This window comes from Phyllobates terribilis, unplaced genomic scaffold, assembly GCF_046119375.1.
Source record: "Phyllobates terribilis strain yellow unplaced genomic scaffold, ASM4611937v1 Scaffold_7__3_contigs__length_470593459, whole genome shotgun sequence".
NCBI classification, from domain to species: Eukaryota; Metazoa; Chordata; class Amphibia; order Anura; family Dendrobatidae; genus Phyllobates; species Phyllobates terribilis.
Genome location: NW_027362767.1, coordinates 78,774,157 through 78,797,494, shown reverse-complemented (window position 1 = coordinate 78,797,494; position 23,338 = coordinate 78,774,157). Strand labels below are relative to the sequence as shown.

General features: G+C 47.3%; 1 protein-coding gene across 1 annotated transcript in view; it reads left to right on the top strand.

Moving 5' to 3' along the window:
- EHD4 (EH domain containing 4) overlaps positions 1-23,338 on the top strand; it is a 56,038-nt gene that overhangs the window by 11,571 nt on the left and 21,129 nt on the right. Inside the window, exons 2-3 of the mRNA XM_073638837.1 lie at positions 3,142-3,318; positions 21,344-21,441. Of these exons, the coding sequence (XP_073494938.1) occupies positions 3,142-3,318; positions 21,344-21,441 (275 nt within the window). The remainder of the gene's footprint in view (positions 1-3,141; positions 3,319-21,343; positions 21,442-23,338) is intronic.

Below are 23,338 nucleotides of genomic sequence, written 5' to 3'. Positions count from 1 at the left end.
TTTAGAGATGATCTGCAAAGAGGAGTGGACCAAAATTCCTCCTGACATGTGCGCAAACCTCATCATCAACTACAAACAACGTCTGACTGCTGTGCTTGTCAAAAAGGGTTTTGCCACCAAGTATTAAAGGAAATCTATCACCCCCTGGGCGATATCAGACCGCTACTATGGGCATACATGAAAACTCCGCCTATGTGTGTATTTAATCACCTCCTCCCCTGCACATCACAGGGCCCTGTGACGTGCACTGTTCTCCCTCCCTTGCCGGACATGCACAAAGCACCACTCACATAGAGCGCGCTTTGCTTCTCCTCGGCCCCGTTTCTATTGCGCAGGCGCCGGGAAGTGACAGTGACTTCCCGGCGCCTGTGCAATAGAACCCTGCGGTGCAGTGCACATAGAGCGCACTTTGCTTCGACTTGGCCCCCGTTTCTATTGCGCAGGCACCGGGAAGTGACAGTGACTTCCCGGCGCCTGTGCAATAGAACCCTGCGGTGCAGTGCACATAGAGCGCACTTTGCTTCCTCTTGGCCCCCGTTTCTATTGCGCAGGCACTGGGAAGTGACAGTGACTTCCCGGCGCCTGTGCAATAGAACCCTGCGGTGCAGTGCACATAGAGCGCACTTTGCTTCCTCTTGGCCCCCGTTTCTATTGCGCAGGCACCGGGAAGTGACAGTGACTTCCCGGCGCCTGCGCAATAGAACCCTGCGGTGCAGTGCACATAGAGCGCACTTTGCTTCCTCTCTCTGTCTCTATGTGAGCGGCACTTTGTGCATGTCCGGCAAGTGAGGGAGAACAGTGCATGTCACAGGGCCCTGTAAGGTGCAGGGAAGGGGGTGATTAAATACACACATAGGCGGGGAATAATAAATAGACAGGCAGGGATTTCTTGGCATCCCCCGGACGACAAGCCTGTGCACAACAGAGTTTATAAAAAAACAGATTTCTTTGCAATCAAACCTCTACTATGGCCATACAGGTATGGCCAATGTGATTTTCTTCATTTTTAGTTATTTTTTATTGGATATTCTATCTCTCGATGTTAAAATTAACCTACCCTTAAAATTATACACTGTATAGACTTGTCAGTGGGCAAACTTACAAAAACAGCAAGGGATCAAATAATTATTTCCCCCACTGTAGCTAAAATAACGTTTTTCTAGGAGGACCAGTCTGTAATCATGTGAGGGGGACAATGGGCACCCAGAAGGTAGCACCCCCAGGACTGTGCCCATAAAAGCCACTGTCAGATTGACAGCAGCATTTAAGGGGCTGACAGCTTAGGTCTGGTTTCTGCTATTACAGTCAGATGCCGACTGTGTAATACAGCAGTTATCTGCGAAGTATAACGTGGACTCCTGAGCCTGCTTCATACTCCTGCACCTGATGTGCAGCTTACAGTTACTGTGGCTGTCGGGAAGGGGTTAAAGAGTTATAGCCTTTTATGGGGGTAATGACTACAGGCCAGGCTATATTGGGAATATTCCTATAGAGTGTTACAAGGACTGGGAAGGACTGGTTTGTCTACTTTACTATGAGAGATAAGGGACTTATTGTTCCTTGTGATTAGGTTAGAAGAAACACAAAGAGAAAAGAAACAAATGAAGAATATGTATTAAACCTTAGATTCTTCTTACTCTGGTTACAGCGTTACACCCCCTTGTCCTCTGTGAGGTCTCAAGCCTGAGATGAGCACTCAGTGGGGGTCTCGGGGTCCAAACCACCTTTGATATACTGAGCGTTAAAAAATGGTTACAATATATCAACTCCTGATCTAAATCTGGTGTTGTGTTTTTTTTATTTTTTTATTTTTATTTAATTCTTTCATTTTTGACTTTCTCTTTTTGTTAATTTTGTTCCCTTGCTGATAATGTCTTTACCACCAGATGATGAACTGGCTGCCATTAAACCACTGTAATGAGGTGGAAAAATACCTCGGCTGTTCTTTTTTTGTTTTAATTTTCCTCCAAGTAATTAAACTGGTCTAGTCCTTCCTTAGTTTTATGTTTCCCTATCCTTTGATCCTAACTCTGTTCTGATGGCTGTGTTCTCGGCACTATTATTAGCCATGTCCTTTAAACCAGGTAATTGTGAGTTTTATATAATTATTTTCTGCTTCTGAACTTCCATGTTCCTCCAAACAGGAATAAGCATTGTTAGTGTGTGACATGATTCAGGACTTGTTTAGATAAACAGAATTAGTATTTATCGAGCCGCGGAAAAAGAGCGATCTCGCGTGCCGGAGTTCAGGCTCAGGACATGTTGGTTCACAGGAGTCGAAACTGCTTATATTTGCACTTCCCCTTCCTCCAAAAAGTTTAAAGACTTTGTGCCCTCCTTATCGTTTTGATGGTCAAAGGTTACCATTCTGTGACTTGGTGCAGAGCTTTAGTTTGGGATTTTCCATCCTCATTCTTTATTCACATCTGTCTCATTTGTCTTTGTCGGTGGATATCTTTAGGACCACCATCACAGCTCTTTCGGTGGTTCTTACCCAATTTTGCTGAATTACATATATGTCTAAACAAAACAGAGAGGAGGAATGAAACGCTCTTCCAAGCCCCCCAGCCTCCTAAATGCTAACTCCTACAAGAGTTTTAATGGCTGCCATTTGTTTTCCTGTTTGAAAACCATAAAAGGCAAAATGAGACAAATTTGCTAACGTCTGAAACTTTAATAGAATTGGGCAGATTTTACTTCTCAACTGTTCTCCCATGAAAGATGCTTAGAGAAAGAGGATTAGGGCATGTTGGAGCACGGAGGCAAAACCACTTGTCAGATGCTTCTGACTCCTACTTGCTCCCTAATTATGACTTGCAAGGAAATCACTAGTCTTGATGAATCAGGCCCAATGTGTTTTGCTTGTGCAGTAGTTTTTTTTTTTATTCTTGCTTTATCTGTTGTGCTTTTGCACTATTGACCTCAATTGGGAGGATTTCAGCATATAAAACAACTGTAACTTTTTCTTTTATACTCTAGAAAAACCAAATGGTTTCCCGCTACTTTGTAGCCCACTATTTGATCTTTCTCCTTCCCTCCCTGACCCCTGTATAATACTATGTATCAGTAGTTCTGTTATCAGAGCACTTGAATTGTTATCTTTGCATAATAATAGTTTATTGTTCTCTCCTTGTTTACCAGATACCTGCTAGAACAAGATTTTCCAGGAATGCGAATAGGACCAGAGCCCACCACTGACTCATTCATTGCCGTAATGCATGGTGAGAAAGAAGGGAGTATACCCGGAAACGCATTGGTTGTTGACCCGAAAAAGCCATTCCGAAAATTGAACAGCTTTGGAAATGCCTTCTTGAACAGGTACAGTCTATAAATAAAACAAGACCTAATAAATGTTAACAAAAATCTACATAAAAATAATCCACATAACCTAAAACGCACAGGATTGAGACTGAGGGAATGTCGGCACAGGACGTGCACGCTCCTGAAAAGCTGCGGTTTTACCCTTTGCATTGCAAACCGTGAATTCTGCAGTGAAAATTCACAGCATAAATTGAAGGATTGTAAATCTGACATCCGCATCCCCTCCGCTGATTTTCTCTAGACTTTGTGGATGAGACTTTGTGCAATCCCACCAGTGCTTTTGATACTGGACTTTGCAGAGCATTTGTGTCTGTAAAATCCTGATAGAGAACCTGACGCATGGCTGCCCCCCCCCCCCCGTCTGAGCCTGGCTGCCCCCCCCCCCCCCCCCTGTCTGAGCCTGGCTGCCTCCCCCCCCCCCTGTCTGAGCCTGGCTGCCTCCCCCCCCCCCCCCCTGTCTGAGCCTGGCTGCCCCCCCCCCTGTCTGAGCCTGGCTGCCCCCCCCCCCCCCTGTCTGAGCCTGGCTGCCCCCCCCCCTGTCTGAGCCTGGCTGCCCCCCCCCCCTGTCTGAGCCTGGCTGCCCCCCCCCCCTGTCTGAGCCTGGCTGCCTGCTGCCCCCCCCCCCCCCCCCGTCTGAGCCTGGCTGCCCCCCCCCCCCCTGTCTGAGCCTGGCTGCCCCCCCCCCCCTGTCTGAGCCTGGCTGCCCCCCCTGTCTGAGCCTGGCTGCCCCCCCCCCTGTCTGAGCCTGGTTGCCCCCCCCCCCTGTCTGAGCCTGGCTGGCCCCCCCCCCGTCTGAGCCCGGCTGGCCCCCCCCCCCCTGTCTGAGCCTGGCTGCCCCCCCCCCCCCTGTCTGAGCCTGGCTGGCCCCCCCTGTCTGAACCTGGCTAGCCCCCCACCTTTTAAAGGGGGTTTTCTGAAATGAGAAAAAAAAAACACGGGCAATAAAACACAAGTCCATATACACGTCTCTCTAGGTGTTCTTTAGAAATAAATTGACCTGCGGTGCTATTTTGAAGTCCACATTATGTCAATTTCTCTTACAGTAAATTTAATTTTTTATTTACAAATTTTTGACTTGAATGAGATGTGGGAAATCTGCAGATAAAAACCGTACATGCGTTAATATTCCTTTTCTGCAGCGGAATCTGAGTAATAACATATGTAACCTGTCCATGCCTTATCAACTAAGCAACAGGAAGTTTTCAAAACAAAGTAGTTTTCTTTAAAACTTTACATACCCTTTACATACCAAAAAGGAACAGAAGCAGTGGAAAAAATTGCACTAAACGCAATGAAAAATTACATTTGCAGAAAATCTGCAACATCAAACACTCACCGTTTACCTTTAATAAGCAAAAAAAAATTTAATTGCAAACTATTTGAAGGGAGAAACCATTTGTTTTGTTTTTGTGTGTGTGTAAAATGTACATAAATATGAAAAGTTTTGTCATGTGTTTCGTCAGAGACCGTTGGGGAAAACTGACATTTAGGAAATCATATGAGCATTGGAGGAACATACTGTAGATCTGCTGATGCAAGTTCCTTCTCATTCAGCTGAGTATATCGTTTGCAGCCGCGCACACATTACACTATCAAACTTTGGTTATCTATAAAAGGGACTTGCTTGTCAGCAGGTTTTCTCCATAGAAAAGGCTGTGAATTGAAACAATAGCAATGTTCTCATTGGAATATGGGTTATCGAGCTTATGCTGATCAGATTTTCTCAGAGGTGAAGGAAAGCCCCCCAAATTTTTTTTCCATTTTTTTTTCTCCTTTCATTCTGTCCGTGAAAATCAGACCACACTCAGATGTCATCCTAGCACGATCCGATGTTTTCCATATTCTAGAATGACCGAGTGCGATCCGATAATCAGAGGCAAATCATGCATGCTGATTTTGTTTCCCCTCACAAAAAATTTCCCTTTAACGTTACGGTGCACAAATCTGGATCCGATATTTCAGATGTTCTCTTATAATGTATGGAAAGACTTATTTTTAGTTTCTGTTTATTTAAATGTATATATAATTTTCAGCTATGATTTTGTTTTTTAGCTGATTTGTGAAGTTTGAGCAGAAACACCTAGAACTGACTTTTACGGTCTAGGTCATCAGGAAGATCGTTTAGATTTTAGTGTGCTGAAAGGATTTGTTTTTTCAGCCCCAGAATGACACTGTGTTTTTGCTAATTGATAATAATAATTAGTAAAACTTAAAGAATTTGGCTGAAGTTCTTGGATTAGTAAATATAAAATATTGCAAAAAAAAAAGTAAAATAAATATATATACATGTATATATGAAAATTGTACATTCACACTGAAGGCATCAAAACTATGAATTAACACATGTGGAATTATATACTTAACAAAAAAGTGTGAAACAACTGAAAATATGTCTTATATTCTAGGTTCTTCAAAGTAGCCACCTTTTGCTTTGCACACTCTTGGCATTCTCTTGATGAGCTTCAAGAGGTAGTCACCGGAAATAGTCTCCCAACAATCTTGAAGGAGTTCCCAGAGATGCTTAGCACTTGTTGGCCCTTTTGCCTTCACTCTGCGGTTCAGCTCATCCCAAACCATCTCGATTGGGTTCAGGTCTGGTGAGTGTGGAGGCCAGGTCATCTGGTGTAGCACCCCATCACTCTCCTTCTTGGTCATATAGCCCTTACACAGCCTGGAGGTGTGTTTGGGGTCATTGTCCTGTTGAAAAATAAATGATGGTCCAACTAAATGCAAACCGGATGGAATAGCATGCCGCTGCAAGATGCTGTGGTAGCCATGCTGGTTCAGTATGCCTTCAATTTTGAATAAATCCCCAACAATACCACCAGCAAAACACCCCCACACCATCACACCTCCTCCTCCATTCTTCACGGTGGGAATCAGGCATGTAGAGTCCATCTGTTCACCATTTCTGCGTCTCACAAAGACACGGTGGTTGGAACCAAAGATCTCAAATTTGGACTCATCAGACCAAAGCACAGATTTTCACTGGTCTAATGTCCATTCCTTGTGTTCTTTAGCCCAAGCTTGTCCTTTCTGCTTGTTGCCTGTCCTTAGTAGTGGTTTCCTAGCAGCTATTTTACCATGAAGGCCTGCTGCACAAAGTCTCCTCTTAACAGTTGTTGTAGAGATGTGTCTGCTGCTAGAACTCTGTGTGGCATTGCCCTGGTCTCTAATCTGAGCTGCTGTTAACCTGCAATTTCTGAGGCTGGTGACTCGGATAAACTTATCCTCAGAAGCAGAGGTGACTCTTGGTCTTCCTTTCCTGGGGCGGTCCTGATGTGAGCCAGTTTCTTTCTTGATGGTTTTTGCAACTGCACTTGGGGACACTTTCAAAGTTTGCCCAATTTTTCGCACTGACTGACCTTCATTTCTTAAAGTAATGATGGCCACTTGTTTTTCTTTACTTAGTTGCTTATTTCTTGCCATAATACAAATTCTAACAGTCTATTCAGTAGGACTATCAGCTGTGTATCCACCAGACTTCTACACAACACAACTGATAGTCCTAACCCCATTTATAAGGCAAGAAATCCCACTTATTAAACCTGACAGGGCACACCTGTGAAGTGAAAACCATTTCCGGTGGCTACCTCTTGAAGCTCATCAAGAGAATGCCAAGAGTGTGCAAAGCAGTCATCAAAGCAAAAGGTGGCTACTTTGAAGAACCTAGAATATAAGACATATTTTCAGTTGTTTCACACTTTTTGTTAAGTATATAATTCCACATGTGTTAATTCACCGTTTTGATGCCTTCAGTGTGAATGTACAATTTTCATAGCCATGGTCTGTACCGTGTGTGTGTGTGTGTATGTGTATATATATGACGCGCCCCTGGGCCTGTGTCGCGCTGCGTTGCGCACGCGGGAGCTTACCCGGAGCCGGATCTGTTGAGGGTTGTAGTCTCGTGGCGGTGACCCGGTCCGTGCCCAGGGAGTCAAACTGGACGGCAGTAGATGTAGTACGACTACGCCACCCGTTGAATGCAGCTTATGGAGCTGCCGCTGCAGGACAGTCCGCTGAGGCCGGTGGATGGATGGTGCAGCGGGGATGGTATAACCCCCCAACGGGAGGGGTATGGCCTCAGGGCAGCCGACGTAGATGATGGGGGTAGCAGGAACCACTCAGAGACGGTGCGGTGTAATTCAGGGTCTTTACTGGTAACAACGATAGACCCTCCCGGAGTACTTGCTAGCGAACGGGGCCTGGTCAGTCCTTGAGCAGATGGGATCTCCCCTGGCCAGGCGGAGTTGTAGGCCTCCCAAACTGACTGTACTCTTCTGGCTACCTTGCTAGAAGCGGATATAAGTAGCCCACGTCCCTGAGTGTACCGTGTGGTGCTCACCCGTATGGCCGGTGACTCGGGGCCTTCTAATGGCTTCTGCTCCACGATGGCGGTGCTGGTCCCACGCGTGTGACCGTGCCTTCGGGCTTCTTGGCCAGAGGACCTGAAATCCCCTGCCTGACGGATTCTGCTGCTGGGTAGGAATTAGTCCCCACAGCCTCGGACTCCGGGTCCGGTAAGAAATCTTCTCAGTCAGGGCGAGCTCTGCAGCTGCCAGCCCCTGACTCGTAGTAGTATTGCTCCCACTGAGCTTCTGCTGTTTCTTCCTATGCTGCTTCTTGTCTCTACTCTCCTTGACTGACTAACCCTGCTTCAGCCCCGGGTTTATATAGGGGAAGTTCTTCCCCTCCCAAGACTGGGCAGGAGGTGTGGCATGCACAGGATCCCTGACCAAAGGACCTCCCACCTGCTCTCAGACATAACATCTCTATCACTGTGGCAACCAGACCCCTGGGGTGTCACATTCCCCCCTAGTGAAATTTAGTACTCCGGGACTAAACATATTTTAGAAAAACATAACAAGATAAAAACAATAATAATACAATAAGAAAAACATATAAAGATGGTTACGGCATGTCCGTAACCGGGTGCAGTCTTTGAAGAAAGCAAGGTGTCCATTTCACCAAAACAGGGAGACGTAACCAGGTAGGGGTCTGTCCTACCCCGAGTCCTTAACAGTCTCTAGTCCATCCTGGGTTACGCTCCAACTATGTACAAGGATTCCCGGTAAATCCACCAAGGATTCCTAAAAATAACTGGAAACACAAAATTATACACAAGCAACAATACACAGATAAACATAAATAAAACAATTTATACACTTCAAATCCTCCAGCGTGCGGGTAACTGGCCTCTAGTGGCCCTAGTGGACCTACGGAGCTGACTGTCTGGCCCTGAACTACAGGGTGTAGGAGCTGTCAAGGGTAAACTGGGCAGCTGTCTACCGGCTCTTTGTCTCACTAGGGGTACGGCAGGCTCACTATAAGCAGAGGGTTGATCCTCCTGTTCTGCTTGTGTGGAGTCTTCTGCCTCCTGGACCGGCTGTTCTTCTAGCTCTACCTGTTGCTCCGTAGGTGCTTGGGATGCTGGTTGGAGGAAGGTGAGTACGGGTACCACAACTGCACCATTGACTTGAGTCCAAGACCGAGGGAAGTCCCCGAGCACAGTACTAACCATATCTTGCCTTTCCTCTACGGGTCGATGGTCTTCTTGTTCCTCTTCAGGGTTCCTCAGTTGTTCGGGACACTTCTTCAGGTGGTCCCGGGATACAATGGCGGTGGTTTCCCCTCCGTCTTTACTGATGGTACAAACCTTCGGGTTCTCGTGGCTTGAGGGCAGTACGGTGTACGGGTCCTTCTCCCACTGGTCATCCAACTTGTGGAGCCGTCTCTTCCTCTTCAAGACCTGCTCTCCGGGTACCAGGGGAACAGCGGGAGCATACTGGTTGTAAGTTTTCTCTTGTCTTTCCCTAGCCTGACAGAGACTTCGCTCCACGCTCTCCTGTACTCTCCGGTACTGCTGCTGCCTCTCTGTGTCCCAGTCTGTTTCTGGTGAAGTGTCCTCGGGTGTCAGGACTCCCATTTCCAGGTCAACAGGTAACTTACCAGGTCTTGCCCTCATTAGGTAAGCCGGGGTACAGTTGGTGGAACCTACCGGGATGTGGTTGTATAGGTCCACCAGATCGGGCAACTTCTCAGGCCACAGACTGCGTTCTTCCAGGGGCAACGTTTTTAGAAGATCCATTACCACCTGGTTCATTTTCTCACAAAGTCCATTAGTTTGCGGATGGTAGGGTGTCGTCCTTATCTTCCGGCAGCCATACAGATTGCAGAATTCCTGGAAGACCTCCGCTTCAAAGGCAGGTCCCTGGTCCGTCAGCACTTGGTCCGGGTACCCGTGTGGACGGCAAAAGTGCTGCTGGAAGGCTCTAGCTGCTGTTTGAGCCGTTAAATCCTTGACGGGGACGACAACCAGAAACCGGGAGTAATGATCCACGATGGTTAACGCGTAGACGTAGCCACTTCTGCTTGGGGTCAGTTTTACATGATCCAAGGCTACCAGTTCCAACGGTTGCCGGGTGACGATGGACTGCAGGGGAGTCTTCTGGCTGGCACGGTCCTTCCTTCTCAGGTTGCACGGGCCACAGTCTCTGCACCACTTCTCAATGGTTCCCCTCATGCCTACCCAGTGGAACCGCTCGCGCAGCAGGAACTCCAGCTTCTTCCACCCGAAGTGCCCAGCTCCGTCGTGGTATGCCTCCATCACCATGGCTGCGTCCCTTCGTGGCACCACTACTTGCCAGAGTAATTCATGCGTCCGGGAGTTAACCATTCTGCGGCACAACTTCCCTTTGTAAAGGAACAGTCGACTCTTCTCTGCCCATAGTTGTTTGGCTTCCTCCGGAGCGTCTGGTTCAAGGCGAGCCTCCGGCCGAGTCAGCATCTCCTTCACCAGTCGGACGGCAGGGTCGCTGTCTTGCGTTTCCGCCCAGTTGTAGTGGGGTAAGGGGTTCAACGTAGCAGTCTGCTTACTCCTTACCTGGTGGGAATACTGAATAGTCCCATGACGGTGGAACGCAGGGAGTTCAACTTCTTCCAGTCCCTCCGGATCTTCTCCTCCGTCCGGCAGGTTGGGCATCCTGGACAGGGCGTCCGCGTTGGTATTGGAGCGTCCTGCCCGGTATTTGATTGTGAACTCGTAGTTGGACAGACGGGCCATCCACCTCTGCTCCAGGGCACCGAGTCTTGCCGTGTCCAGGTGTGTCAACGGGTTGTTATCCGTGTACACGGTGAACCGGGAAGAAGCGAGGTAATGCTTAAAGCGCTCGGTGACTGCCCATACTACGGCCAGGAACTCTAGCTTAAATGAGCTGTAATTCTCGGGGTTCCTTTCGGTGGGTCGCAGTTTTCGGCTGGCGTAGGCGATTACTCGTTCCTTCCCCTGCTGGATCTGGGACAGTACGGCTCCTAGCCCGATGTTACTGGCGTCGGTGTAGAGGATAAAGGGCTGGCTATAATCCGGGTACGCCAGGATTTCGTCCCCCGTGAGGGCCATCTTCAGCTGGCGGAAGGACTCTTCTTCCAGCTCCTCCCATTTGAAGGGCGGCTTCTGGTTCTTGGCCTTCCGGGACTGGCCTATCAGGAGGTCCTGCATAGGTGCTGCCTTTTTGGTGAAACCGGGAATAAACCTTCGGTAGTAGCCTACCAACCCGAGGAACTGCCGCACTTCTTTTACGCTGGAGGGGCTTGGCCATTCCTTAATTGCGGTGATCTTATCAGGGTCGGGAGCCACTCCGTCAGCGCTCACCACGTGTCCCAGGTACTGCACCTTTGGTTTCAGGAGGTGACACTTGGAGGGTTTCACCTTTAGGCCGTAACTTGCCAGAGCTTCGAACACTTCCGCCAGGTGTTTCAGGTGGTCCTCATACGTCTTGGAATATACGATGACATCGTCCAGGTACAACAGGACCGTCTCGAAGTTTCTGTGGCCCAGACAGCACTCCATTAGTCGTTGGAAGGTTCCCGGTGCGTTGCAGAGTCCGAACGGCATGCAGGTGAACTCGCTAAGTCCCATCGGGGTGGTGAATGCGGTCTTCTCCCGGTCCGCCTCTGCTACAGGAACCTGCCAGTACCCGCTAGTGAGATCCAAGGTAGAGAAGAAGTTAGCAGATCTTAAAGCAGCCAATGACTCCTCTATCCTTTGTAAGGGGTACGCATCCTTGTGTGTGATACGATTGATTTTCCGGTAATCTACACACATCCTCATGGTGTTGTCTTTCTTTCGGACTAAGACTAGTGGAGCTGCCCAGGGGCTACAGCTATCCCTGATCACCCCAGCCTCCTTCATGTCTCTAAGCATCCCCTTGGCGTGTTGGTAGTGTGCAGGGGGTACGGGTCGATACCTCTCTTTTATGGGAGGATGGTCTCCCGTGGGGATGTGGTGTTCTACCCCCTTGACTCGCCCGAAGTCTAACGGGTGTTTACTAAACACTCTCTCATACTCTTGAACCACCCGATAGACTCCCTGTTTCTGATGTGAGGGAGTGGAGTCAGTACCCAAATGTAGTTGCTGACACCAGTCCTCCTTTGTTTTCTTAGAGCCGTTACCTTCCTCCGGGTGAGATGGAGGCAAGGGTTCCACAGATTGTATAGCATTTTGGTTAATGGTATATAATTTGGCTAGCGTGGCATACCGGGGCAGGTACACTTCCCTCTCCCCGATATTGATTATGCGAACGGGCACCCTCCCATGGCATACATTGACCACCCCCCGTGCTGTCAAAATGGTGGGCCTACTGTCTGAGTAAACTGGTTCTACCATTGCCTGGTAATCTCTACCTCTCAGACCAATAGCTGCCCGGCACCAAATCATCATTTCACTTTTTGGGGGCATGGCAATAGGAAAAGGGTCACACATTCTTACGCTACCAATCTCACCGCCGGAGAGTTCCACCTGTTGCCGTCGCATCAGTGCCCGGATCTCTTTCTGGAGCACCCGCTGCTCGCCGGAGCTGGCGTTCTTGGCAACCTGCTGTAAAAGGAAAATCACCTCTGCAAGACAATTTTCAATTACATTAGTTCCTAGAGTTATTTTTGGGTGACTCTCATGTTTGTCAATATCTACAATGATCAGTCCCTGTGCTGCCAGTTCGACTCTACCGATTTTGATGGTCACCTCTTTAAATCCGATCTGTGGCACGGGCTGGCCATTGCTGGCGATGATACTCAAGTCGTCGTCAGGGTAGCGGGTAATATCCGAGTCATTCCAGTACTGCTTAAAGAGCACGTACGGGATGGTGGTGACCTGTGACCCGGTGTCCAGTAGGGCACTCATGGGAATGCCATCCAGTACCACAGGCAAGACTGGACGTCCTCCCACATATCTGTCGCGCCAGTTCGATGGGCCTGGTGATCTTTTTCCTGGGGGTTGGCCCTCTACCCCAGGTTGTGCCCGTTTAAAGAACAGTACCTTGCCATATGTCCAGGTTGATTGCAGCGGCGGCAGATGGGTCGTCCGTCCTCGCTGTATCGGTCACTGGGTCTTCCTCTGGCCGGTGGGGTCCTCCTTGGTCGACGCCACGGGATGTCCTCCGGTCCGGATGCCAGCTGGATCTTCCCTGGGGTGGAAGCCTGTAAAGACTGCACAGTTCGGGTTAGCGCAGCAACGCTCTTAGCTAGCTCTTGGACCTGATGGTGTAGGTCTGGAGCCGGGTCATTGTCCAAAGCCTGCGCATCAGCTCCCACAGGCCCTGCCGACAAGGGCGCCGCCTCCTGGTGGTAAGTGATAGCAGGGCGCTTGTGGGTCACAACGCCACCCGGTGCCGGTTCTCGGAGCACCCGGATGGCTCTGTCCTTGAACTGTGCAAAGCCCAGATGGGGATCCTGTAAGGCCATTGCCCGCAACTGGGTTCGGTGGGTATTACAATACAGTCCCTCTATAAACTGTTCGGTCAACAGCCTGTCCTCGTTTCCCACTCCATCAGGGTCGGTCTGCTTAATGGCCCTCAGGGCCTCTTGTAGGTTTAGTGCATAGTCCCTTATACTCTCATGCGCTCGCTGCTTGCACCCGTAGAATCTAAGCTTAATCTCGGCTGATGTGCGGGTATCAAAGGTGTCCTTCAGCCGGGTTAGTATCCCTGCGACAGTCTTCCTCCCAGGTGGCCAGGATTTTACTTCCCTTTTGGCTGCCCCGGTTAGTTGGGCCACCAGGATGCTCACTTTTTGCTCTTCTGTGAGGGGGTACACCTGGAAGAGGCTATCCAGCTTTTCTCTAAAGTCATGCAGGGTATGTGACTCCCCTGAGTACTGGGGTAGCCAAGCTGCTCCCGGGATATAGGGCATGGTGAAGGGCATCACTGCAGCAGCGGTAGCGCTGGCGGGGGTTGAGGCAGTGAAGCTCTCCTCCGTATCCGACATCTTCCTCCCCCCTAGTGGACCGTGGCCTACCTTGCGATGATCCTTTTCAGTAGGCCGCGGCTCCGCAGTGGATCGTCAGGGTTGAGGACCTTCCGTCGCGCTCCTGTGACGTCGGCGTCTGCTGGGCTCCTTCCAGGACCTTACGCAACGTCCGGACGTGAGGCGGGGCTTCAGTTCTCGCGCGCTTTCGGAGTCCACGCCCCTCTTCTTCCCGCGCGGCGTCCTCAAGATGGCGTCCAATGGCGGGAAAACTCCACGGATGGCGGGAAGAAGGCAGAAGATGGCGCCGGATGGCGGGAAACTTCACCGATGGCGGGAAGAAGGCTGAAGATGGCGCCGGATGGCGGGAATCTTCACCACAGGTAAGTTTGAAAAGTCTCTTTTTCAGGCACGCAGTACCCGGTGGTTGCGGGCACGAAATCCTGCCGACTACGCCAAAAGTTGACGCGCCCCTGGGCCTGTGTCGCGCTGCGTTGCGCACGCGGGAGCTTACCCGGAGCCGGATCTGTTGAGGGTTGTAGTCTCGTGGCGGTGACCCGGTCCGTGCCCAGGGAGTCAAACTGGACGGCAGTAGATGTAGTACGACTACGCCACCCGTTGAATGCAGCTTATGGAGCTGCCGCTGCAGGACAGTCCGCTGAGGCCGGTGGATGGATGGTGCAGCGGGGATGGTATAACCCCCCAACGGGAGGGGTATGGCCTCAGGGCAGCCGACGTGGATGATGGGGGTAGCAGGAACCACTCAGAGACGGTGCGGTGTAATTCAGGGTCTTTACTGGTAACAACGATAGACCCTCCCGGAGTACTTGCTAGCGAACGGGGCCTGGTCAGTCCTTGAGCAGATGGGATCTCCCCTGGCCAGGCGGAGTTGTAGGCCTCCCAAACTGACTGTACTCTTCTGGCTACCTTGCTAGAAGCGGATATAAGTAGCCCACGTCCCTGAGTGTACCGTGTGGTGCTCACCCGTATGGCCGGTGACTCGGGGCCTTCTAATGGCTTCTGCTCCACGATGGCGGTGCTGGTCCCACGCGTGTGACCGTGCCTTCGGGCTTCTTGGCCAGAGGACCTGAAATCCCCTGCCTGACGGATTCTGCTGCTGGGTAGGAATTAGTCCCCACAGCCTCGGACTCCGGGTCCGGTAAGAAATCTTCTCAGTCAGGGCGAGCTCTGCAGCTGCCAGCCCCTGACTCGTAGTAGTATTGCTCCCACTGAGCTTCTGCTGTTTCTTCCTATGCTGCTTCTTGTCTCTACTCTCCTTGACTGACTAACCCTGCTTCAGCCCCGGGTTTATATAGGGGAAGTTCTTCCCCTCCCAAGACTGTGCAGGAGGTGTGGCATGCACAGGATCCCTGACCAAAGGACCTCCCACCTGCTCTGGTGTCACATATATACATATATATATATATATATATATATATATATATATATATATATATATATATATATATATATATATATATATATATATATATATATATATATATATATCTCTGACCACCTTCAGTCTCCTGCATCTCTGGAGAGAAAACTGCCTGTACCAGCAGCATGGGAGAGCGCTCTGTTCAAACTAGCAGTACAGTTGAGCAGCTGGTCCGAGCTGGTAACATTTCGGCATGTTGTCCCCAAGAACCAGGAAGTCTGGAGGCAGAGCAGCAACACGCTCCTGAAAATACGTGAGAAATTAGATTTTGTTTTTTTTCTTCCTTGTGAGCCATGGCATAATGTGGAAAATGACTTCTCGGCATTCTTCCCACCAATTAACATTGTACAGGTGCAATAATTGAGAAAAAAAACTCTACTTTTCAAGGTTGTTCTTTTTGTTTTTTCTTTATGCCATTTTGTGCATAAATATATCAGAATTTAGTATTTTTTCCTTATTTTAGAAGTTTGAGGAAAGATGCCATACCTATGTGCATAGTAAGTTGCCTGTAGGGGACAAAGTCGCTGACTTTTCAATAACTTGTAACATAGCTGCTATATTTAAAAAAAAAAAAAAAAAAAAAAAAGTAGCCAGCTCAAAAATTAGCATTAGAAATGTCGATTAAGATGCGCACAGAATGATCAGTAATAAATTCTGCAGTGCTGATAGCCTGCTTTTTGCTCTTTGCAGCTCCAATCCTGTTAAAACAGGTCAATGTGCTGCCGAGAATGGCCATCTTTTAAGCAAATCAGAAGATAACTTCTCCCGACAAGCAAGCATTTAAGGCATTGGTTGATAATCAGCAGCTTGTTTACACTTACATTTCTAAGACTAATTTCTCACTACATTTTGTCCTTTTTTGAAGAGGGGATTCTGTCTAAAACCCAAATAAATGGGATTTATACAGAACCATTGAGTATAACATGCAAACAAATTCCAAGATCTGCAATTTTTGGATACGTGGATATTTATTTCTACCTAATTGTGTTTGTGTTATACGTGGAGGTAGTTGCAAAGTTCATAGAAATCCTATGGTACCGTAGCAAATATCTCTTCTGTCTCAGTTCTTTGGTGGCTCTCTCTCCCGGAGCGGAGTGTGGTTTGGTTTGTGAGTTTTCAGAAGCTGCAGAATGTAGATGGTGATAATGTAAGAATGTAGCACCTTGCAGACGTTTATCAGATGGGAAACAAGTATTTGCACATTCCTTGGCCCATGCCTGTACATGGATTGCCTTTCTGCTGACCTTAAAAAGGAATAGTGGCTCTTGTCCTTGATTGTTGTGCAGTGATGCAGTCTAGGAAATATTAAAAAAACACCCTGCTGGGGCTAAAACTCTGCTTGGTCTGTCATTTGTTGGGTGTAACTTCCTTATATTCAGAGAGAACCATTTCTTAAATGAGGTTTTGCCAGGAAACCATGGATATGGTCAGTGAGGCATTATGTATATAGCAGAAAAGTGCTCAAGTTATGAACAACTACTATTTCTTGCAGGGCAACTGTTTAGTACTGTACCGGCAAATGCAGCTTACTGCTAAAACAATGTAATAAAAAAACTCCTTAATGTTATGTTCACATGCTGCTGTTTTTTTGCTACTTTTTTTAATGCAAATTAATATGTCAAAAGCGATCAGTGCTCACCTGGGCTGGTTGTGTATTGGACAATAACACCTATAAGAGGCTTAGAATCTGCCCCTAGATTAAAAATTCTTTCAGATAGCAATTTACTTTAGTGGAGAGATCGCGGTATCTGGGCTGTGTTTGCGGAAATGAAGAATCCTTGATGGTATAAAAATAAGTCTATTACACCAATGCGTTTCGGTGCACCTTTTTCAAGGTGAAAAAAAAACATGTCATTTGTTTTTTTTACCTTAAACGGTGTCAGTGTGCTACGGAAACATGTTGATGTAATAAAAATCTTCATTTTATACCATCAAGAATTCTTCATTAACGCAAATGCGGCGCCCCTGAGGGTTCGACCGCCACAGGGATGCTGCACCTCTTTAATGGGTGCGATGGTCAGGACCCAACCTCCACATCCAACACCACACTTCTCCCACCAGAGGGGGCTAGTAGGCACTAGGTGCTGCCCCTACTGGAAGTTGGGAGACTGGGGAACCAAGAGATAGGGGAACCAACTAGTGGGTGAGGGTGGAGGATTCACATTTTAGTGACACTTTAAATTTCATATTTAATGCACTGCCATCTTGGTTCTTGGTTCTTTGATCATGACCTCCCTCCCTGAGCGTGGATCCTCTGTGGACCTGCAGAGGATGGAGGCACGGCCCTCGTACCCTGGCTTTGGGTCGAGGGGCAGGTTGCAGATAATGGATGTCTCAGCCTGGTCAAGGACCATCAAGAAAGAAGGAATTCTGCGGTGTTAGTGAAGCGCTAGAACAACTAGACAGTGGATTAGGTTATAACACACAAACCTTTTATTGTTTAGTACGCTCTCTAACGCCACGACGCGTTTCGATAGCAGACGCTATCTTCCTCAGGTCTGCTATCGAAACGCGTCGTGGCGTTAGAGAGCGTACTAAACAATAAAAGGTTTTCTGTGTTATAACCTAATCCACTGTCTAGTTGTTCTAGCGCTTCACTAACACCGCAGAATTCCTTCTTTCTTGATTGCTAATCTCCCTTGTGGAGAGCGGTGGAAGCTGCTCTGTTTACAACTAGCCTACTACAGGACCTGCCGTGATGTCATTGTGGAATGCCCACTTCGGTCACACGGTCCTGGTCATGTGACCGCTGAAGCAGACAGAAGCTCCCTACAACAGTTCCTGCCATGTTGTGATCATCTTACAGACTCCCACCTGGAAGTTTTTTCCCTTGTTGTGCGGGGCTCCTTTGCACAACAGGACCAGGTGAGTGGTCACAACATCTCCCCCTTCATTCCCCCCCCCCCCCCAAACCTCAGGCTCTTCACCATTGGCGCTCCTACTGTTTTTGTTTTCCTGGTCAAGGACCATGAGCACGAAGGCCCGGAGCTTAGGAGTGTAGCTCCACCGCAAATGGAGCCCAGGGGGATGCAGATGGAGCGGTATACGCCTCCTGTCCTCGCCAACCTGATCTATTCAGAGGGATTCCGGCTGCAAGAGGGGGAACCGGCCCCCGACACCTGAGCTTGCCACTCTACGTCCTGGTCAGGGAAGCCCGGTAGGCCCTGAGGATCCCACCGGGTAACGGAAGGAGCGGAGCTGCCACCCGTTCCCTTTTTCTGAGAGAAGTTCAGAGGGAGACCCGGCCTATCTACACACACACAGGCAGGAAAGGACCCGGTCTGAAGTCTAGGAACACTCCGGTGCGGGGTCCTGATTGAACGCTAGACTTACTCGGAGGTTGTCGGACCCCCCCGTCTCTGGTGACCGCAGAACTCCGCGAGGAGCAGGGAGAAGCCTTGCAGCTGTACTCTCCACCGTGAGTAAAAATCCTGGAAGTTAACCCCCTATGGCCTCCGGACTCTTTATTCTGCATTACACCGCACTACTCAGCACCAGACCTCCTAGACTACAACCCCCTCCATCCTGTCTCTCTGCCCTGAGGCCCTGCTCTGCCTGTGGGGAGTAGTAACAATGACTGCTGCCATAACATCCTGCCTCAGCGGACTGCAGCGGCGCTGGTGGTCTTCACCAGGTGCCACAGGTGGCGTAGTCGAGATCAGCTACTCAACCCGGATAAGCCCGTACCATCCTTTTTAATGTGACGGCCCTGGGCACGGAGCGGGTCTGGGCCCCATCTACAACACAGGACCCGGCTCCGAGTCCCCCGTCTCCCAGGGTAGGGCTTCCAGCGTCGCACACAAGCGCAGCCCCGATACCATGATATCTCCACTGAAGTGAAAAGACTTTTTGGAAAGTTTTCTCCTTTCAACCTAAAGATGTTATTTTCTCCATGCACCATTTGCAATGTGATGGCTACAACTCCTAATTTAGGTAGGTGAACTAAGAAACATCTATTTATCTATGTATCTTGTCTTGCTTATGTCTTTACACTGCATCCACCAATAAGTGACAGCACATTGTCAGGAAAGAATAAATCTGTTACACAATGATACTGTTACAAGTTATGGTCATTAAGGTCTGAAAATAGAAATGGTTCAGGAGTCCACAACAAAACTGTCTGCGGAAAGATCTCTCCAGCCTCATTTCAGAAAATGATCCTTTATGACAAAATGTCATAATTAAATCTGTATTAGTGACCATGCATCAAAATATACACAATCCAGACCTCTCTGTAAAACTGGCTTGCGGTTCTTAAAATCTTAACTAGATTACTGTGCTCCTGTTATTACAATGACTCGATTATGCGTTGTTCAAGATGATTATTCAGACCATGTGCTGTTAATCATACCCTGCTAGGATTTAATTCAATAATAAGGGCATGTTCACACGGTGCGTTTTTGATGCGGGGAAAAAAGGACCGAATTTTACGTTTGCAAGCGATTTAGATTGTTGCCATCATTTTCTAAATGGCCTCTGAAAAAGGATCTGGAAACCTGTTACCCGCATATGTGAACCTTGGGTTTTCTATCTTTAGGGCATTGTCTCATTTAGAACAGAATAATAGATGAGGCCTCACCTCAGGACCTTCATCACCAAGTCAGACCATCTACAAAGCTGCTTTTCTTTCAGAAGGATCCTACATGTTCTTGCGTTACAGTAAATCGATCTCATTGCGAACTGTGAAATTCTTCTTTTCTCCTGTGGAGGCGCTGCAGTGAAATTGAACATTTGCTACATGTTGGTTGTAGCTGATCACAGGGAATCTAAACAGCAGGACACCCTATAATATATTTATCGATGGGGACTCAATTCATGGCATATACTATATAGATATGCCATTATTTCCAAAGACTAATCATAAATAGACTAATTACTGATGGAGTCTATGAAAACTGACATAACTTCAATATTCTCCATCCGGAATTTTTTAAAAAATGTTGTAAAATCCAGTACTGTACAAAAGTTGTAGGCAGGTGTAGAAAATTTACTGCGAAGTAAGATTGCTGTAAAAAAAATAAGTGTTTTCTAATAGTTTTATCAGTTATCAAACTGCAAAGTGAATGAGCAAAAGAGAACTGTAAATCAAATCAACATTTGGTGTGACCACCCTTTGCCGTCTATAGTATAGACGAAGAACTTGGCACTCCAAAATAGATGCAAGGATTAGGAAAATTTCTCAAAACCAACCTACTGTGTATACAGATTGTTTGGGCCTGTAGTTGGGCCTTCTTCAGAACAGATTGCAGGTTTAAATAAAGAACTTGGTGTATAAAAATAAATGTGGTATGAGTGCTCAGGGCATATGCAGGTTTGTGTTGAGAGAGTAGCGCTTATTTTTATATACCAAGTTCTTTATTCATACCTGCAATTTTTTCTGACGAAGGCCCGACAACGGTCCGAAACGTTAATCTGTATACACAGTGGATTGCTTTTGTGAAATTTTCCTAATTCTTGCATTTATCTTGGAGTACCAAGTTCTTGATCTAAACTTTGCATTAAAATGGCATCATTCCATCTAGGTACACTGCACACAGTTTTTGAAGGAACTCGGAGGTACACCAAAGATCTTCAAGAACCAACCACCTCAAGATGTAGCTTGTGCAAATCCTTCTGTCGCTTCATGTAATCCTAGTCAGGGAGGATGATGGAGGAGGAGGGGGATGATGGAGGAGGAGGGGGATGATGATGGAGGAGGGGGATGATGATGGAGGAGGGGGATGATGATGGAGGAGGGGGATGATGATGGAGGAGGGGGATGATGGAGGAGGAGGGGGATGATGGAGGAGGAGGGGGATGATGGAGGAGGAGGGGGATGATGATGGAGGAGGAGGGGGATGATGATGGAGGAGGAGGGGGATGATGATGGAGGAGGAGGGGGATGATGATGGAGGAGGAGGGGGATGATGATGGAGGAGGAGGGGGATGATGATGGAGGAGGAGGGGGATGATGATGGAGGAGGAGGGGGATGATGATGGAGGAGGAGGGGGATGATGATGGAGGAGGAGGGGGATGATGATGGAGGAGGAGGGGGATGATGATGGAGGAGGAGGGGGATGATGATGATGGAGGAGGAGGGGGATGATGGAAGAGGAGGAGGATAGATGATCTGACCTCTCTGCAGCCATATATAATCGCTTCAAGGTTATTTAGATTACTCTTTTGTTCGTTCGCTTAGTTTATTTTTATTAATTAACAAAAACAAACTTTTATTTTTGAAAACATTCCTATTTTACAGCATTTTTTTTCTACTTTTGCACAGTTCTGTATGTTTGTGTATATCTTTAGGAAATCTCTATGGCTGATTAAAAAGTACCTATATTTTTTTGGCTATGTTTCAGGTTTATGTGCTCACAGCTGCCCAATCAAGTCCTCAAGAGCATCAGTATCATAGACTCCCCCGGTATCCTGTCTGGAGAGAAGCAGCGTATCAGTAGAGGTTGGTGACATTCATCTACTGTATGTGGGGGATGGCACAGCTGTGGGAAGTCGCCGTCATGAATGAATGAACACATTGATATTTGCATTTAACTCTCTTTTCAGTAACTTCATGTGACAACTCTACTGTCTGGTAGTGATTGTGTAATTTTTTTTTTTCTTGAGTAAAGTACATTTTTACATGAGTGTTTTTTTTTTGTACCTTTATGATGGAAACGATCCAAATTAATAGTATTATTATTATAATTTTTATATATTTTTTGTATTATCCTTTTTTTTATTATATGCTTTTTTATTATATACTTTATTATTATATACTTTTTTTATTTTATTATATACTTTATTTTACCGTACTTTTCGGACTATAAGACGCACCGGACCATAAGACGCACCTAGGTTTTAGGGGAGGAAAATAGAAAAAAAATGTAAGCAAAAAATGTGGTCATGATGCCCTGTTATGGGGGAGGGGGGAGGTCTGCAGCTGACACTGGTATTGGGGTAATGTCCCCCAATTCTGATAATATCCCCCATCCTGGTATGCATGGCACCCCAATCCCCCATCCTGGTATGCATGGCACCCAAAAACCCCCATCCTGGTATGCATGGCACCCAAAAAAAACGATCCTGGCATGCATGGCACCCTTTTATCCTGGCATGCATGGCACCCCTTGATCCCACATCCTGGTCTGCATGGCACCCCTTGATCCCACATCCTGGTCTGCATGGCACCCCTTGACCCCTCGATCCTTTTATGCATGGCACCCCTCGATCCTGATATGCATGGCACCCCTTGAGCCCCCATCACGCTGCCCACAAAAAAAAATAAACCATCATACTCACCACCTCTCTCCTCCAGTGCTGCGTCCCGCTCTGCTGCCGACACTCTCACTGTGTGAGCCGCGCATGTCAGGGTGCGCATGGCGTCCCTGCCATGTGCCCTCACACAGTGAAGTGCTGTACCGGAATAGTCACTTCTCCCCACGCCGGGGCTCTGTGCATGGGGAGCAGTGACCATTCACTTTCTTCAATAGAGCTCACACTGTACCCGCAGCGCGGCTCCTGCTGCGCTCGGCGGTCAGTGTGCCCACTATTAAAGACCATGACTATTCACTACAACCCATGGGCTACAGTGTTTTTTGTTCTTTATTAAAATGAAAAGGTTGAAACCTCTGCTGTGCATAATAATTTGGAACATGCATTTTGAGTGCAGTTTGAGTTTATTTTTTTAAATATATACTGTTATCATAGGCAGTTTGTACAAAAACCTTTCAATTGTACTCTAATAGTTATTTGACTGGAAAATGACAATGACTGCAATTCATATAGGTAATTTGGGAAAATCTGAGAAAATATTATTTGCATAATAATTTGGAACACAGTGTATATACCTTTTTTATATTTTTTATTATCCTTTTTTTATTTTATTTTAGACTTTTTTTTATTTTAGACTTTTTTATTATTTTAGACTTTTTTATTTTGATACACTTTTTTATGATTACTTTTTTTCTATACTTTTTTATTTTATTATATGCTTTTTTTATTATTATAACTTTTTTTTATATATATTTATATGAAATGTTTCTTCATTTGTGTCTTGGTTTATATTTATAATGAAAGCCACAAAATGTTGCTGGATAAGTCTTTAAAGCAAATGTTAATTAACGTCACCAAATTAACATCCGGTACAGCCCAACAGGGTTGTGTTGCGGTGTCCGGCATCTTGACAGCAGGAATTGTACAGCATGCTGTGCTAAACACAGAAATTAGGTCTTGGGGTTTTTAATCCATACATCTATATGATTCCTGACCTAATTTTTTTTAAAGGTATGATTATTACTGCAGATTTATTTGGGGAATGATATGTTGTGACTGCTGCTTCTCTCCATCTTTGGGGTCGG